This window comes from Bos indicus, chromosome 9 (assembly GCF_029378745.1).
Source record: "Bos indicus isolate NIAB-ARS_2022 breed Sahiwal x Tharparkar chromosome 9, NIAB-ARS_B.indTharparkar_mat_pri_1.0, whole genome shotgun sequence".
NCBI lineage: Eukaryota > Metazoa > Chordata > Mammalia > Artiodactyla > Bovidae > Bos > Bos indicus.
Window position 1 is genome coordinate 23,416,371 of NC_091768.1, and position 16,444 is coordinate 23,432,814.

Sequence of the window (16,444 nt, forward strand, 5' to 3'; positions counted from 1 at the left end):
GTGGGATGGGCAAGGAGATGGGAAGGGGTTTCAAAAGGGAGGGGATATATGTATACCTATGGCTGATTCATGTTGAGGTTTGACAGAAAACAGCAAAATTCTGTAAAGCAATTATCCTTCAATAAAAAATAAGTTAATTAGAAAAAAAGGCATTTTTTTTCCCTAGAGTTTATACAGGTCAGGAAGCAACAGTTAGAACTGGACATGGAACAACAGACTGGTTCCAAATAGGAAAAGGAGTTCGTCAAGGCTGTATATTGTCACCCTGCTTATTTAACTTATATGCAGAGTACATCATGAGAAACGCTGGACTGGAAGAAGCACAAGCTGGAGTCAAGATTGCTGGAAGAAATATCAATAACCTCAGATATGCAGATGACACCACCCTTATGGCAGAAAGTGAAGAGGAACTCAAAAGCCTCTTGATGAAAGTGAAAGTGGAGAGCGAAAAAGTTGGCTTAAAGCTCAACATTCAGAAGACGAAGATTATGGCATCTGGTCCCATCACTTCATGGGAAATAGATGGGGAAACAGTGGAAACAGTGCCAGACTTTGTTTTTCTGGGCTCCAAAATCACTACAGATGGTGACGGCAGCCATGAAATTAAAAAACGCTTACTCCTTGGAAGGAAAGTTATGACCAACATAGATAGCATATTCAAAACAGAGACATTATCTTGCCAACAAAGGTTTGTCTAGTCAAGGCTATGGTTTTTCCAGTGGTCATGTATGGATGTGAGAGTTGGACTGTGAAGAAGGCTGAGCACCGAAGAATTGATGCTTTTGAACTGTGGTGTTGGAGAAGACTCTTGAGAGTCCCTTGGACTGCAAGGAGATCCAACCAGTCCATTCTGAAGGAGATCAGCCCTGGGATTTCTTTGGAAGGAATGATGCTACAGCTGAAACTCCAGTACTTTGGCCACCTCATGAGAAGAGTTGACTCATTGGAAAAGACTCTGATGCTGGGAGGGATTGGGGGCAAGAGGAGAAGGGGACGACAGAGGATGAGATGGCTGGATGGCATGACTGACTCGATGGACGTGAGTCTGAGTGAACTCCAGGAGTTGGTGATAGACAGGGAGGCCTGGTGTGCTGCAATTCATGGGGTCGCAAAGAGTCGGACACAACTGAGTGACTGATCTGATCTGATACAGTGACTAGAACTGAGAATTTAAGCCCCTGAGCCTAAATTATCTGTTTATGAGTCCATCTCTGTAAAAGCAATCAACCTATTCCACAGTCCTCGATTTCTTCACTTTATACTGTTAAATGGCAGCACCCACTTACCAGGCAAAACCTTCCTATCCTTAGATAAGGCAATCCATCCATTTTTCACTTCATGTTTGTGTTTGGCCGGCAGGAGGTGGCATGGGAGTGGGGGAAGGGTACCAAAGATACATTGCTACATCAATTTTTATTAACTTACATTTTTTACCATTTGTATTTAGGTCTTTCATCCATCTGAAGTCTTCCTTTTTACATAGGGTGAGGCAGGGCTCCAGTTTCCATTTTCTCCATGTAGTAGGTCGGCTGTCCCAATCCGGTTACTGAACACCATTCTTTATGTACTGATTTTTGTGCTACTTTTGTAACTATTCAGGGCGTCCGTCTGTGAGCTGTTCTATTACACTGTTCTATATGTTTCTCATGACTCTGATGTATATACCTGGATGTTGGAGGCTTAGTGTGAACAAAATAATGCAAAAATAGGGGGACTTCCCTGGTGGTCCAGTGGCTAAGACCGTGCTTCCAATGCAGGTGGTCCGGGTTCCATCCCTGGTCAGGGAGCTAGATCCCACATGCTGCAACTAAAACCACCCTACCCACAACGAAAAGACCTTGCATCCCTCAATGAAGATCGAAGATTCTGAGTCCTGCAATCAACTCAGCACAATAAATAAATGATAGAAATAAAAAAGAAATGTAAAAATGTATAACAATATCTCAATTCTTTTCATAATATTCTGGATATATTGGTTCCAATAAAATACATGAACATGAATTCTACCTGTTTCTTCTTTTTATTGGAGAAGGAAATGGCAACCCAGTCCGGTACTCTTGCCTGGAAAATCCCATGAATGGAGAAGCCTAGTAGGCTACAGTCCATGGGGTCGCAAAGAGTCAGACACGACTGAGTGACTTCATTTCATTTCTTCTTATAGGACCACAGAAATTACTCATGTGTCCCACTTTCTTTTTTTTTATCAGACAGTACTGTTCTGACTGTACTCTGGCAGATGCAAAACAGACGATGGAGAAAGGTAAACACGGATGCAGAGTTCCCCTCCTTCACTTATGAGCTCTGCGGACATGGCACGTTAAAGTATCTACTTCATATGGGAATGGTGAGGACTTCATTAAATAAGATAAAGGATGCAGACTACATGGTACCTGATCATCCAATGTTTGCTTCATTATCTTTCTCTGAGGATAACGAAGTAGCTCACTGTTAACAGTATACAGCAAACATGTACTAAATGACCACACATGTATTAAATGAATGAAGTTCAAAGTGAAATCAGCTTAGAATATTTTTAAAATTCAAAATTCTCAATCATATGACTGCCAAAACCCAGCACTGTCATTTTTAAGCGTAACAATATTTTGAGAAAAAGACAATTACTTCCTCATTTTATTCATTTGCTTTTTCTAGTGCTTTAATAAATCATTTGCATAGGTAAATACATTTAGTTAGAGCTACAAGACAACATGAAAACTAGACAAGAAATGATGAAAACTAGAAAAGGCATTCCAGATCTTTTCAAAATAACTATATTGAGGCAATTCTTGACTAACCGTTACCTTCAGAAATACCCCTACCCCTTCTACTACAACAATTTGTGTAACTTTCAGTGAAATCATTTATTACTACAGTTTATCCGAACATTTTCTTATACTCCTTGAAAGCCTTACTTCAAAAACAAGAAGTCTCCATATAATTCTGTAAATAAATAGTAAATGTTATTGTACCTGAGCTTAAGAATTTTAACTTGTCTGCACTGGTTTATTAATTTCTAAAGTAAAACCTGAAATTAACGTTCATTTCTGGACTGTAACTACTGATAGTCATTAGAATATTTTAATATCTGATGTAAAGAAGGTTTCTGATATTAGGGAAGAGGTGACAAAATTTTCTTCAAACTCAGAGGAAGGTGAGTTTGCTGTAACACAACGAGCTCTTAATTACCTGAGCTACTCAAGGGGACGCTTGGGCAGGTTACTCAGTTGGGAACCCCGCTTGCCTTGACTCTGGAGATGTGTGTCTGAAGACGTTGACCCCACAGGCAGCCCTTTCTCAAGATGGCCCCCACTCTCTCTGCTCTGCCCACTTCTCAGGCTGTGCTCAGCTGAAGCCACCAACCTCAGGACAGGGCCATGGTCTGCGAGGGCCCAGCAGCAACGTGCAGGGCTGAAGGACGGGGCATTGGTCGGGGAGAAAGAAAGGTGCTTTTACGAAGGGATTTCTGATGGAGGACCACGGTGTTAAGGAGACGGAATAATGTCGAAAGAGTATTAAAATCTAAGGCTGCACGAGGCATTGTAAACAGCAATGATCTTTCTTAGAAATGTTAGAATTCTGTTGCATCAAAAGAGCACATATAATCCAGGATTGGCATAAAAATACCTGAGGAGTTATTTTTCTCTAGGCAACAAAGTGTTGTTTCTGTTTTTAGCGAAAGTTCATCCATGCCTAAATTGATTTTAATCTTTTAAGTCGATTTTTAATAAAGTGAGCAACAAAAGAATTATGGATTTTAATACTGATCATATCAATTTATTACTAATTTTGGACTCCCCCTTAGTTCCCTATATAAAAATGATGGGTTTCTCAGTGGTAGTTACAATAGCTTTTAAAGATAATTAAGATGAAAACCATAAATAACCAGAAAGTAAATGAAGCAAATTGTTCAATGAGATAATCACACTAAAGTATATTAATATTCTTCTGTAAATTTTTAGGTTGTTAAAGTAAAATTATTGTAATCTAGCATATTATGAATCGTTATAAAAGATTTCAATCTTTGAAAATCATGAAAGACTTCAAGACCTCATTAATGGAGTTAGAAATGTCAGCTATTATGCTACTAGTCAAGTTTGGTCTGTATTTTCTGGGCCTCTTTAGGCCAAGGATAACAATCAGGTAGAATCTGGTCATAGTCAGTGCTATACATCTGAGAGCGGACAAATGCTTCCTTGTTTGGGGGTTCAGGATAAACTGTGGCTGTCTTTTCTTGGTATGCATCTTTCACAATCTAGAAATAAAAGAATATTAATTATTTTAATGAATAGAGGTGATGATGAGCACATCAGAAACTTTTCATCTGATTTCATTAACAGATGAATGGATAAAGACACAGTAAATAAACACAATGGAATACTAACCAGCTATTAAAAAAAGGACAAAATAATGCCATTTGCCACAACATGGATGCAACTAGAGATTATCATACTACATGAAATAAGTCAGAAAAAGACATATGCCATATGATACCAATTATATGTAGAATCTAAAACCTGACATAAATGAAGCTATCTATGAAAGAGAAACAGACTCATGGGCACAAAGAACAGACTTGTGGTCGCCAAGGGGAGGACTGAAGTAGGGGATTGAGGTTAGCAGGTGTCAGGTATTATCAGTATACACAGGATAGAAAAACAGCAAGGTCCTACTGCAGAGCACAGGGAATTATATTGAATATGATAACCATAACAGAAAAGAATATAAAAAAGAAAGTGTGTGTATGTGTGTGTGTATATATAAAACTGCATTGCTTTGCTGTACAGCAGAAATTAATACAACAGTGTAAATCAACTATACCTCCATAAAAAAATAAATTTTATATCCATTTCAAAAGATTAAAATAATTTACATCTTGCCTATTCCCAAAAACTTCAATGTATTATAATAAGAACACATGATCACAAAGATATAAAGTGAAAAGGCAATCATGTAACAAGAGGAGACTATGATGTCAGCAACAAAGGAAAGTGTGGCTGCCAGAGATTTACTCATGGGTGAGCCTACCAGAATTTCTCAGATGAGTCAGTCTTAAAAGCCTTGAAATGACCTGATAGTTAACTTGAACTCAATACCTTAAACAGAGTTTGAACTCAGATATCCTGCACTTTGAGCAATCTCGATTTTGAGCCTCCTACAGAATCTCTTTATTCATCCCACAGTTAAGGCGACGCTCACCCTAATCTGTGGGGCTCCGGGGGCAGTCTCTGCGCCCCCTGCCTGACTGGTGTCACAGAACCTCGTCTCCATGCCTTTCTGTCACAGTCCCCATTCTAGTCCCCGGCCAGGGTGATCCTCAGCACTTTCTCCTTTCATAGTTGTCGCCTGACATGTCACACTTTTCCTAACTTTACTTGGTCCCACATGGTTACACATGATGCTTTTATTCTTTAAAACTCAAAAACAAACACACAAAACACTTCCTCTCAAGTCAATTTCAAACCTTGCCTTCCCATCATGTATCAATTTGATTCTCCTCACTTTGCTGAGGAAATTCCAACTAATCAGAGAAAACTCTCAATTTCTCATCATCTCAAACTATCTCCTCCATGTCTTGACATTTTCTCCTCCCCTGTGTTGAGAAAAACGGATTCCACTGTCAAAATTAATCACTCCCCATGTGCTCTTTAATTCACTCCAGTTTTTTAAGAATGCAATTCTTAAAGAGCTGTTTGTATGACAGACTTATTTGAATAAGTGTGATTTTGAAGAATATTAGAATGATTATCTCTTCTCAATGTAAAATTATGCATTTCTGAAAAATTAAAGTTATAAAGACTGTGCTATATTATGGATAAACGCTTATAAAAAATAGGAATCAAAGTATGTGAATACATGCTTATACCTTATTATAATGATGTTAGAAAAGAAAGCAACCCAATGAAAAAAGACTGCAACCAAACACACCAAAATAAAGGATGACAATACTTGCATTAGAAAAGTAGAATATCAGGTATTTTCCACTTTCCAGAGTGCCTATGAGATGGTATTACTATGTTTTAACAGATATTCTTGAGTTACAATTCACTGACAACAAAATTCAACCATTTCAAGGGAATAGCTACCCACTCCAGTCTTCTTGCCTGGAGAAATGTCGGAGTCCTTTGTACTCTCCTACTGTCCTTCATCATCTTACTTTCTCCTCTGATCATATGCTACTCCTTTTCATTGAAATCTTCAAAAGGAACTTAACATGACAATGTGATGTTCCATGCACTAATAATCCAAACTATTAGGGGTTTAAAACTAGTAGAGACAAATTGGGACAAACCATGAGGATACTCTTCCATGAACAGATAACCAAGCAGAATTATTTAAAGGTTTTTTTTTTTTGTTTGTTTGTTTTGATTACTTGGTTTTTGAAGCACTTACTTTCAATCAACAAGATAAATAATGACGTATGAATCCTAAGCGGGACTGTTTTGATAAATTTGTTAATAAATTTTTACTTTCAGCCAGGAGCAATTCTGCCTCCAAGTGGACATTTGGCAATGTCTGGAGACATCTTCAGCTGTCACACCTGTTGCAGAGGCTACTGGCGTCTGGTGAATAAGGACCAGGGATGCCGCTAAACCATCTATAATCCCTGAGTAGCCCCCACAACAAAGAGTTACCCAGTGCACAGAGAGTCATGTGCACAGGCCTGAGGTTGAGAAATTCCAGTTTCAACATGTGACTACTCCTGTGGGCTGAACTATGCTACCCCAAAATGTGATGCCTTAACCTCCAGTAACTCAGAGTGGGACTGCATTTGGAGACAAGGTCTTTGGAGAGATAATTAAGTTAAAATGAGACCGTTTGGGTGAGCCCTAACCCAAGCTGACTGGAGTTCTTGTAAAAACGGAAAATACGGACACACAGAGAGCCCCCAAGGATAGGCACACACAGAAGAAAGGCCACAAGAGGACCCAGTGAGAAGGTGGTCATCAACAAACCAAGGAGAGGCCTCCAAAGAAACTGGACCTGCCAACCCCTTTCATCTTAGATTTCCGGCCTCCAGATCTGTGAGAAAGTTAATTTCTGTTGTGTAAGTCACCCAGCTGGTGGCAGTTTACTATGGCAGCCCTAGCAGATGAATACAACCACCCTACAAAAAAGTCCATTTCTCTCTCATCTTAGTTACAGAAAATTATGGTTCTTCTTGACTATCTCCTTGAAGAGTTCATCTGCCACCTCAACAGCTTTGAGTTCTCTGTTCTCACTGTTTTGCTTCCTGCCCAATTTAATCAACTGTGATTTTTAAGATGTCGCATATCACAGAGACTTGGGTGGTTAAAGGCCTAAACGTCACTCTATCATACTTGCAATATTGTGGTGACTATCACAGTGTTATATGAAAAATACCAAACAATAAAGGGTGAAGTTGGGGAAGCTTAGCTGAAATGAAAGCCTGATGAATTACTTCAATTCTGGGAGAGAAAAAGAAGGGTAGGGGAATCAAAGATTCAACCCATGCCAAAGGATCAAATACACTTTCTACGCTCTGTCAGGGCACCATGCCTCATTTCTCTGACTTCTGACATAAGAAGTGGACACAGACGTCTCAAGGAAGTACATTTTTACTACCGTTTCACTGTCTAAATATGCACACTTAGCCATAGAAGGAAGGAAAAACAATGAGACTTGAACCACAGTGGTTTTACCTTTTCTGCAATTTTCAGAGAAACATCTCTAATGGTGTCCAAAGGAGGATAAAGCCGGCCCTCCTCCAAGTGTTTATCTGATACTTGCTGAGCTATGACCTTAAAAAAAAAATAAAGACAAAAAAAAATACTTCATATCATACAACGTGGTAGTTGTGAGGAAAATGGTGAATATCGTTATAGATAAAAGCAGATCACATGAATGTCATGAGCACTTGCGTCTCTCCCTCTCTCAATGGAAAATGGAGCTCAGAGAGGCTTAGAGACTGGTGTGTGTATGCGAGTGTTTTGGAGACTGGGGGGGGAAGATAATTAGCGAAAAAGATGGTGATAAGCATCTGGGTTTCCTCTTAACTCAGTTCCTCTTCTACTGCACCGTGAAATGCTGGCAGCTTTCTGACCCGATGCACTAGAGCACCGGGGGCAGAGGAGTAAGCAATTCAGAGGACAATGAGAGAAGTGACAGGAAAGGGCCTGGAAGCAGAGCGGGGAGAGGTCGGTCATGCCTGACTCCCAGCTCACGTACTCTTATATGGGAGGCAGACAGGAGACTGAGACAGCTATATCTGAGTCACACTGCAGAGCAGGATATTAATGTTACACAGATTTTGGATCATGTGAACCATCTAATCAGCTTCAGCGTGGGCTGTCCCCACACACTCCCTGTTTCTAAAGGAAACAGTGTAGACATAAAAATGTGCTACAAGGGTAGATATTTTACGTTAAATGTTCTTATCACACAGACACACACACACACACACATAATAAAGAGGGTGGGAAAAACTTCTGGAGGTAATATATTTGTTTATGGTATGGATTGTGGTGATGGCTTCAAAGGTGTATATTTATCTCTAAACTCAAGTTGAAAGATTTGTGGCTTTTTGTCAATCATACCTCAATGAAATAGCTTACAGATGAGACAAAGTGACATCATGAGCTTCTTGATGTGATGTACCGAGAAGGATATGATTATTGGGCCAACTAAACCAAACCCTATAACCACATAACTTGAATTAAATCATGAGGAACACTGCGAAAAACAACTAGCCTGTGCTCTTCAAAATGCCATTGCCAGAAAAGACAGAGAGGCTGAGATGTTCCTGCATATGAAAAGAGCACTCTGCAAGTTATAAAGGTCTTTTATAAATAACTGACAAAATTTGAATTTGGCTTATACATTAGATAGCATTGCTGCTGCTGCTGCTAAGTCGCTTCAGTCGTGTCCAACTCTGTGCGACCCCATAGATGGCAGCCCACCAAGATCCCCCGTCCCTGGGATTTTCCAGGCAAGAGTACTGGAGTGGGTTGCCATTTCCTTCTCCAATGCATGAAAGTGAAAAGTGAAAGTGAAGTCGCTTAGTCGTGTCCAACTCCTAGCGACCCCATGGACTGCAGCCCACCAGGCTCCTCCGTCCATGGGATTTCCCAGGCAAGAGTACTGGAGTGGGGTGCACTATATGAATATTAAAATTAGCTGGGTTTTCAGTTATCCAGTGACTTACATGAATCACCGTCTCCTCCAGGTGCTGTTGTCAGGGGGATCCCCTCTACAGTCATCTGGGCAGACATTAGAGAGGGTGGGGAAGGTGATTTAGGAGGAGGGGTGTGAGGGCAGGAGGACCAAGTCTGCCTCCCAGATGTGAACCGGAGACAGGAGACTGTTTCAGGCTGCTGTACAGACTACTTGGGAGTCTGTATTGCTGACCCTGAACACTCTAAGTCCAAGAGACTGTCCAGAGGACCAAGAAAGCCAAAAATCTCTTTGTGATATAAAAATCTGCAGCAATAGTCTTTGGGATTGGTGCCAATCCGTGGGATTTCTAGTTCCATAAGAGAGCCAACTAGCATTTTGACAATAATCCTAACAGTTACTAGATATGTGGTGGCCAAACAAAACATTCACCGAGATCTCTTACATGCTACTTTTGTTAACTACAAAATAGAGACAAGAGCATTCTTCTTTTTGTGCATTCTAGAGGCTGCAGAAAATTCTTAAAGAGATGAGAACACCAGACTACCTGACCTGCCTCCTGAGAAACCTATATGCAGGTCAAGAAGCAACAGTTAGAACCGGACATGGAACAACAGACAGGTTCAAAACTGGGAAAGGAGTATGTCAAGGCTGTATATTGTCACCCTGCTTATTTGACTTATATGCAGAGTGCATCATGAGAAATGCCAGGCTGGATGAATCACAAGCTGGAATCAAGATTGTGGGAGAAATATCAACAACCTCACATATGCAGATGATACCACTCTAATGGCAGAAAGCGAAGAAGAACTAAAAAGCATCTCGATAAGAGTGAAAGAGGACAGTGAAAGAGCTGGCTTAAAACTCAACATTCAGAAAGACAAGGTCATGGCATCTGTTCCCATCACTTCATGGCGAAAAAACTGAAACAGTGACAGACTTTATTTTCCTGGGTTCCAAAATCACTGCAGGCAGTGACTACAGCCATGAAATTAAAAGACACTTGCTCCTTGGAAGAAAATCTGTGACAAACCTAGACAGTGCATTCAAAAGCAGAGACTTTACAGACAAAGAGCCATTTAGTCAAAGCTATAGTTTTTCCAGTAGTCATTTACGGACGTGAGGGTTGGACCACAAGGAAGGCTGAGCACCAAAGAACTGATCATTTTGAATCATGGTGCTGGAGAAGACTCTTGAGAATCCCTTTGACAGCAAGTGAATCAAAACAGTCAATCCTAAAGGAAATCAACCCTGAATATTCATTGGAAGGACTGATGCTGAAGCTGAAGCTCCAATTCTTTGGCCACCTGATGCGAAGAACCAACTCACTGGAAAAGACCCTGATGCTGGGAAAGATTGAAGGCGGGAGGAGAAGGAGACGGCAGAGGATGAGATGGTTGGATGGCATCATCAACTCAATGGACATGAGTTTGAGTAAGCTTTGGGAGATAGTGAAGGACAGGGAAGCCTGGTGTGCTGTAGTCCAAGGGGTCCCAGAGAGTCAGAGAAGACTTAGCCACTGAACAAGAGGCGTGTCTGTAGTATTGTATTCTCACTGATAAATACCAGTGACTAGTTTTATTTAATTGAATAAGTATTTAGTAAGTTTCTGCTATGTGTTTTAGCATGGTGTTAGGTGCTACTGGTCTTCTGAAAGATGTATATGGGAGACCTTCTGTTTTTACAGAATATCACATATGACTTAGTTATAAGGCAAGACTTGACTGTTTGATATGTGAAACACTTGAAAGCATAATACAATGAGGAATCAAATGAAATATCAAAGAGTTTGCTAAAAATAGTCATGGCTAAGGAGAAAGATAAAAATAATTCAGAGCAGTCACAGAAAGAGCCAAGGATAAGGCAGGACTTAAGCCATGATCTGAAGATAGGCTTAGACCAGTGGAGAAGGAATCATTTCAGGTCAAGGCGATACACAGGGCAGTCCCATGGCTGTTCCTAGGCGTGGTATATTTCAAGGCTTTGGGATTAGGGAGGATGAAAAGAAGGGCAGTCTTCCAAGCTTTGGAGCCTGCTTACAAAGTGGGTGTCACAAAGAGAAATGCGGATATTGAGGGTGAGGGAAGACGAAAGATGTTTTTTTCACATCTTTATTTAAAGAAACAGCAGGGCATTTTGGTGGAAATACCCATTGGGTCACAGGAGATGTGGTAAAAGATAAGAACAGAGATACACATATTTGGTCCCTTTCAGAATGACGACAATGGAAACGAGAGAAAGAGTGAGATCTCTGAAAGCAGAAATTAAAAGAGAAAAATGAGAACAAAAGACAACGAATTTTGGGAAGAAGCTTAGTCAATAGGTAACAACTAGAGGGCACAGGGAATGCTCTGTGGTGACCTGAAAGGGATAGAAATCCACAAAAGAGAGGATCCATGTATGCATGTGGCTGATTCACTTTGCTGTACAGCAGAAACTAATACAACACTGTAAAGCAACTGTACGCTAATGAAAATTTTTTAAAGGGACTTGAAAGGGACACAAAGAAACCACTGATGTGGCATAAGAAACAGAAATATTATGTGATGCCTAAGAAGAAAGTGATGAAAAGGCCAAAAGATTCGGCCCGAGAGATCATCAGCTAGAAATCTGTCACTAGAGGGTGCTGGAGTTATTTAGGAAAGAAATCACTGGCAGCCGAAAAAGATCATCTTTCTTCTTCTGATGTGGCTGCTATAAAAGACAATGACTACATTTTCCTTAATGTAAGAACAACTTTGAAAGCTCTCAGTAGGTAGGCATCTACTTACGTTTAACACGACTTTTTGAGTCAAAGAAGCTCTGAAACCCTAGCCATCGTGCAGTGAGGACAAGAGACCGAGCAGGAGGGCTGACAGACAGATGTTCTCACGGAATGACAAGTGCGAAACCCTGGGGTTGTGCTCCTTGAGATCACGCCAGTAACATACACATCTTTCACGGTGGGGAGAAAAGCCTGTATATGTGATGAAATCACGTGAATGTTAATCAGTCTGGATGTGGTTCGGGTCAGTTAGCACGTTGTGCAGTGGGTTAATTTTAAGAGAAGAAACTCATTTAAATTTCTCCCCATGAATTGCATCCACCTCAAAAGTATCAACCAGATGAACACTCTGATGATCACAAGCTCATGATTTCACAAATGAAGGTCCAACCACTGTGTCATCCTCCTGAAGCTTGGGAGGGAAGGGAAACTGATGGGAGCCTGAGGTTCCCATTAGCTCTTGTGCTAGGAGTAATAAATTCCTCTATCTGACCTAGGAGTTCTGTGTCCTTTGCCAGCATCTGTGAATCTGAGGCAGGCTGACTTGCTAGCCTGCAAGTCAGGTTGAATTTTTGGCTTCCCTGGTAGCTTAGCGGTAAAGAATCAACCAGCCAATGCAGGAGACGCAGGTTTGATCCCTGAGTCAGGAAGATCCCTTGGAGAAGGAAACGGCAACCCACTCCAATATTCTTGCCTGGGAAATCCCATGCACTGGGGAGCCTAGCAGGCTACAGTCCATGGGGCTACAAAAGAGTCAGACATGACTTAGCAACTAAATAGCAAAGGTGAAATTTCAGATCCTTCAGAGTGCCAAACAGTAGTGTAATGCAGCGTCCTTACTGGGTCTGCTGTGTGTTCTGTGAATCTTTTCTGGAGGCCCACGGAAGAGCCTGCTTCTGTCCTTTTAATGACTTTACAAAGACCAAACTCTCTGTTTTAATTTCTTCTTAGCTGAAATACTATAGTGGTTGCTGTATTCTGCACTGAACCCTGAATGATAAACATTTCTTCACTATACCAAATCAGACTTTTATTTCAAATCATGAGAATGTCATCATTTAGGAAGGTTCTCCATAGAAATCTTCTCCATAGAAGATTCCCATGAAATCATGAGAAATCTTATTTCATGATTTGGAAACAAAAATTTTAATGTTCTCATTATTGTCACAGAACTTGATCAAAATTTTCAGATTTTTTTTTTAAAGTTCCTTCTCTTGAACTCTGTTAATGAGAATGCAAACTGGTACAGCCACTGTGGAAATAGTATGGAAGTTTCTCAAACTAAAATTAGAACTACCATATGACCCAGAAATTCCACTTCAGAGTGTATGGATGTATATATCTAGACAAAACTATAATTTGAAAAAAAATACACGTGTCCCTATGTTCAGAGCAGCATTATTTACAACTGCCATGATATGGATGTAACATAAGCATCATCAAGATGAATGGCTAAAGAAGATGTGGTATATACATATAATGGAACACTACTCAGCCATAAAAAAGTGAAAATTTGCCATCTGCAGCAACAGAGATCGACTTGAAGGACATTATGCTATGTGAAATAAGTCAGGCAAAGAAAGATAAATGTTGTATGATGTCACTTATATGTGGAACCTAAAAAACGCAACAAAATAGTGAATATGACCAAGCAGCAGCAGACTCATGGACACAGACAACAAACTAGCGGTTACCGGTGGGGAGAGGGAAGGAGGAGTGGCAAATAAGAGGTGGGGTTAAGAGGCACAAACTACTGTGTATAAAACAAGCTACAAGGCCATATTGTGCAGCACGGGAATACAGCCAGTATTTTATAATAGGCACAGATGGAGTACAACCGTGGGAAATGATGGATCATTATGTTGTACACCTGTAATTTATATAATATTGTACATCAATTTAAAAAAGGTCCCTTTTAAGGGATCAGAACACAGTCTTTCTGCTGGCTACAGAAGAACAATGCTTACTAGTGACTCACTGTGAACTTACAACCCACCCCTTACTCCCCTGGGGGAAAGATTTGATCCTCGGACTTTACACCTTCTAGGGAGTGAGCTGAGATGCAGATGGCCTACAACGAGCTGATCTGTCACAGCCTTGACAGACAGACAGTATTTTACAATACCTCAGCAGTGGTGAGAAAAATCTTATCCGTGATATGCCTCAGTCCACACGCCACAACACCAAGAGCAACTCCAGGGAACACGTAGGAATTGTTGCCTTGGCCAGGATAAAGAGTCTTTCCACTCGGAAGGGTAACGGGATCAAAAGGACTGCCGCTGGCAAAAATGGCGCGACCCTGCAAGACAGACACGCAACCGTGAAAAGAGGCAGGGTGTCTTCAAACAAATGGATCCTAAGAGAATAGTGCAAGTATTTAGTACTTAGAAAGAGGTCTGATTTTTCATTGACTCCCTAGTAAGTGTGAATGAGCAGGCTCTCATGATGTTGGTGGTAAGTTCTGAAGTGGGTGCTTATTTTTCTCTATCTTCCTCTCTCCTCCAAGGAGAAGCGTACAAACTACAGGAGACCCCATGACCACCACCCGTTGTTGGCTGTGGTCCAACACACAGGGCCATCAACCATCCCTAGCCTAGAGGCTTCTGAAGACAAAAGTGATGGGTTGGGGTTTGAGTCTTAGAAAGGCTGACATTGTAGATTAGAGTTTAGGGGTCAACACACTTCCATGTAATCATTGGGACAAATTTTATACATTGTAAATAATTATCTGGAAAGTCCCATAGGAAAAAAAATTCACTAGCACAAGAGGGATTAGCAAATAAGAATAAATTATCAATAATTGTAAAAAACTGTCTTTATATTTTTTCCCCCTAGTCTTAATATTGGGTTGGCCAAAAAGTTCATATGGAAAACTCAAACAAACTTTTTGACCAACCCAATATTTTCTCATGTTTTTGAGGAACCTCGTATTTACAAGTTTTAAGACAGCATGAACTCAGGGCCTGTCAGGGGCTAGACTCCAGACTGCCAGTCAAAGCGAGGGGGCATCTGTGTGATCTGGGAAGCGATACAGATGAAACTGCTCAGTCCTTGAAAACAGGGATAGGAAACCCTCAACAAATAAAGCATCACAGTCTAAGAAATGCCCTTGAAAAGCATAAACATGTTTTGGAAATAGTTATGTATTGAAGCTTTAAGGATGCCTATACCAACCTGGCTGGATGTCAAAATAACTGCCCAAATGCTCCATCCACAGCATCAAAATCCAAACCCAGGAGCAGTCAGCAAAGTAAAAATAAGGCTGTGGTTTTATACTGTATGCTTGTGTTTAGGAATAGCTAGTTAAAAGTTATTTTAATAAGCATCTAGGATCAAGCTTTTTCCTCTTTAACTTTTATGTTTAGATCTTAGATACTTCCAAAGCACTTAAGGAAAATTGTCAATAAAACATTACAAAGTTTATTCTGTTTTATTGAAGAACAGGATTTATATGACACTCTAAAAAAGGATATGGTTCTTATCCTTCTGTTTACTTCGCCTTCACTCTTGGTTGTAAAATGTTTAAAGGTTAACTGGCAGGCACCTTAGATACCCTGGGCTTCCCTACAAAGAATTACAATTTGACTATTAAAATATCAGTTATGTTTTTTTTTTCCTTTACCTTGGTCAGTTTATAGCACTGCTCTGCAGTACATTCTGCTTTACTAGTTGGATTACTCAAGGCAAAAATAATAGGCCGTTCATTGAAGGCTGCCATGTCTTTGATAATTTGTTCTGAGAACGCACCACCAATCGCAGCAACTCCTAACAGAGAAACAAGAAACCAGTGAACAGGGCCATCATTGGTTATTTAATCCAATGCCCCCCCCCACCCCCAGCCCCACCAAACAATGAGACACGTCAGGTCATTTTGTAATATACCCTAAGCAATACAGAATATTTGTATGAAAATGACAAAAAGACGTGTCTGTTAATGCCAATAGCCTTTAAGGTTATAGTATCTATGAAAAAAAAAAAAAAAAAACAAGAGTTTTAATATTCGGCTCATGAGTAGATTTAATGACCAATCACTAGGAATTCTGATAATAGGCATTTTTATTGGAAAATAAATGTATCTAATATATATTATCTCTCTATAAACAATTCTAGAAGTTTATTTCAGTGTCTGAGGCTACCAAGTAATCATGTTTTATTATCCAGTGCTAACACTTAAGTCAATCATCCCATTCAATGACAGAACTGGAGTATGACTCATTGAAGGAATTTGAACAGACAAAGCAGTTAGCATCATGAAAATTTTAAACAGTAAGATTCCTGATAGAACACATTTTATAAAAAAACAATGAAGGTTTACTACGGTTGCTGTCATGGAGTAAACACTTGTTTTTATTAGGGTTCTCATCCTTATTCTCAAAATCGTCATCTGTTGCAAATGGAATGGAAGACCAAGTAAGGGCTGGCATTACACACACACAAAATAAAGGATATAAAGCTTCAAAACTTTGAGATATTTTTCCAACCACAACAAATTCGTCCACACTGAACATCTTTCTGTGCGCGTGCAGTATGGAAACTACCATGTTGTCT

The 16,444-nt window shown here is 40.1% G+C and overlaps 1 protein-coding gene across 1 annotated transcript in view; it reads right to left on the minus strand.

The window, feature by feature from the left end:
* Positions 1-2,614: 2,614 nt before the first annotated feature.
* Positions 2,615-16,444, minus strand: part of ME1 (malic enzyme 1) — a 219,916-nt gene continuing 206,086 nt past the window's right edge. The window contains exons 11-14 of the mRNA XM_070795794.1: positions 15,519-15,661; positions 14,022-14,195; positions 7,662-7,760; positions 2,615-4,252 (exon numbers count right to left, since the gene is read on the minus strand). Of these exons, the coding sequence (XP_070651895.1) occupies positions 4,085-4,252; positions 7,662-7,760; positions 14,022-14,195; positions 15,519-15,661 (584 nt within the window). The 3' untranslated portion in view covers positions 2,615-4,084. The remainder of the gene's footprint in view (positions 4,253-7,661; positions 7,761-14,021; positions 14,196-15,518; positions 15,662-16,444) is intronic.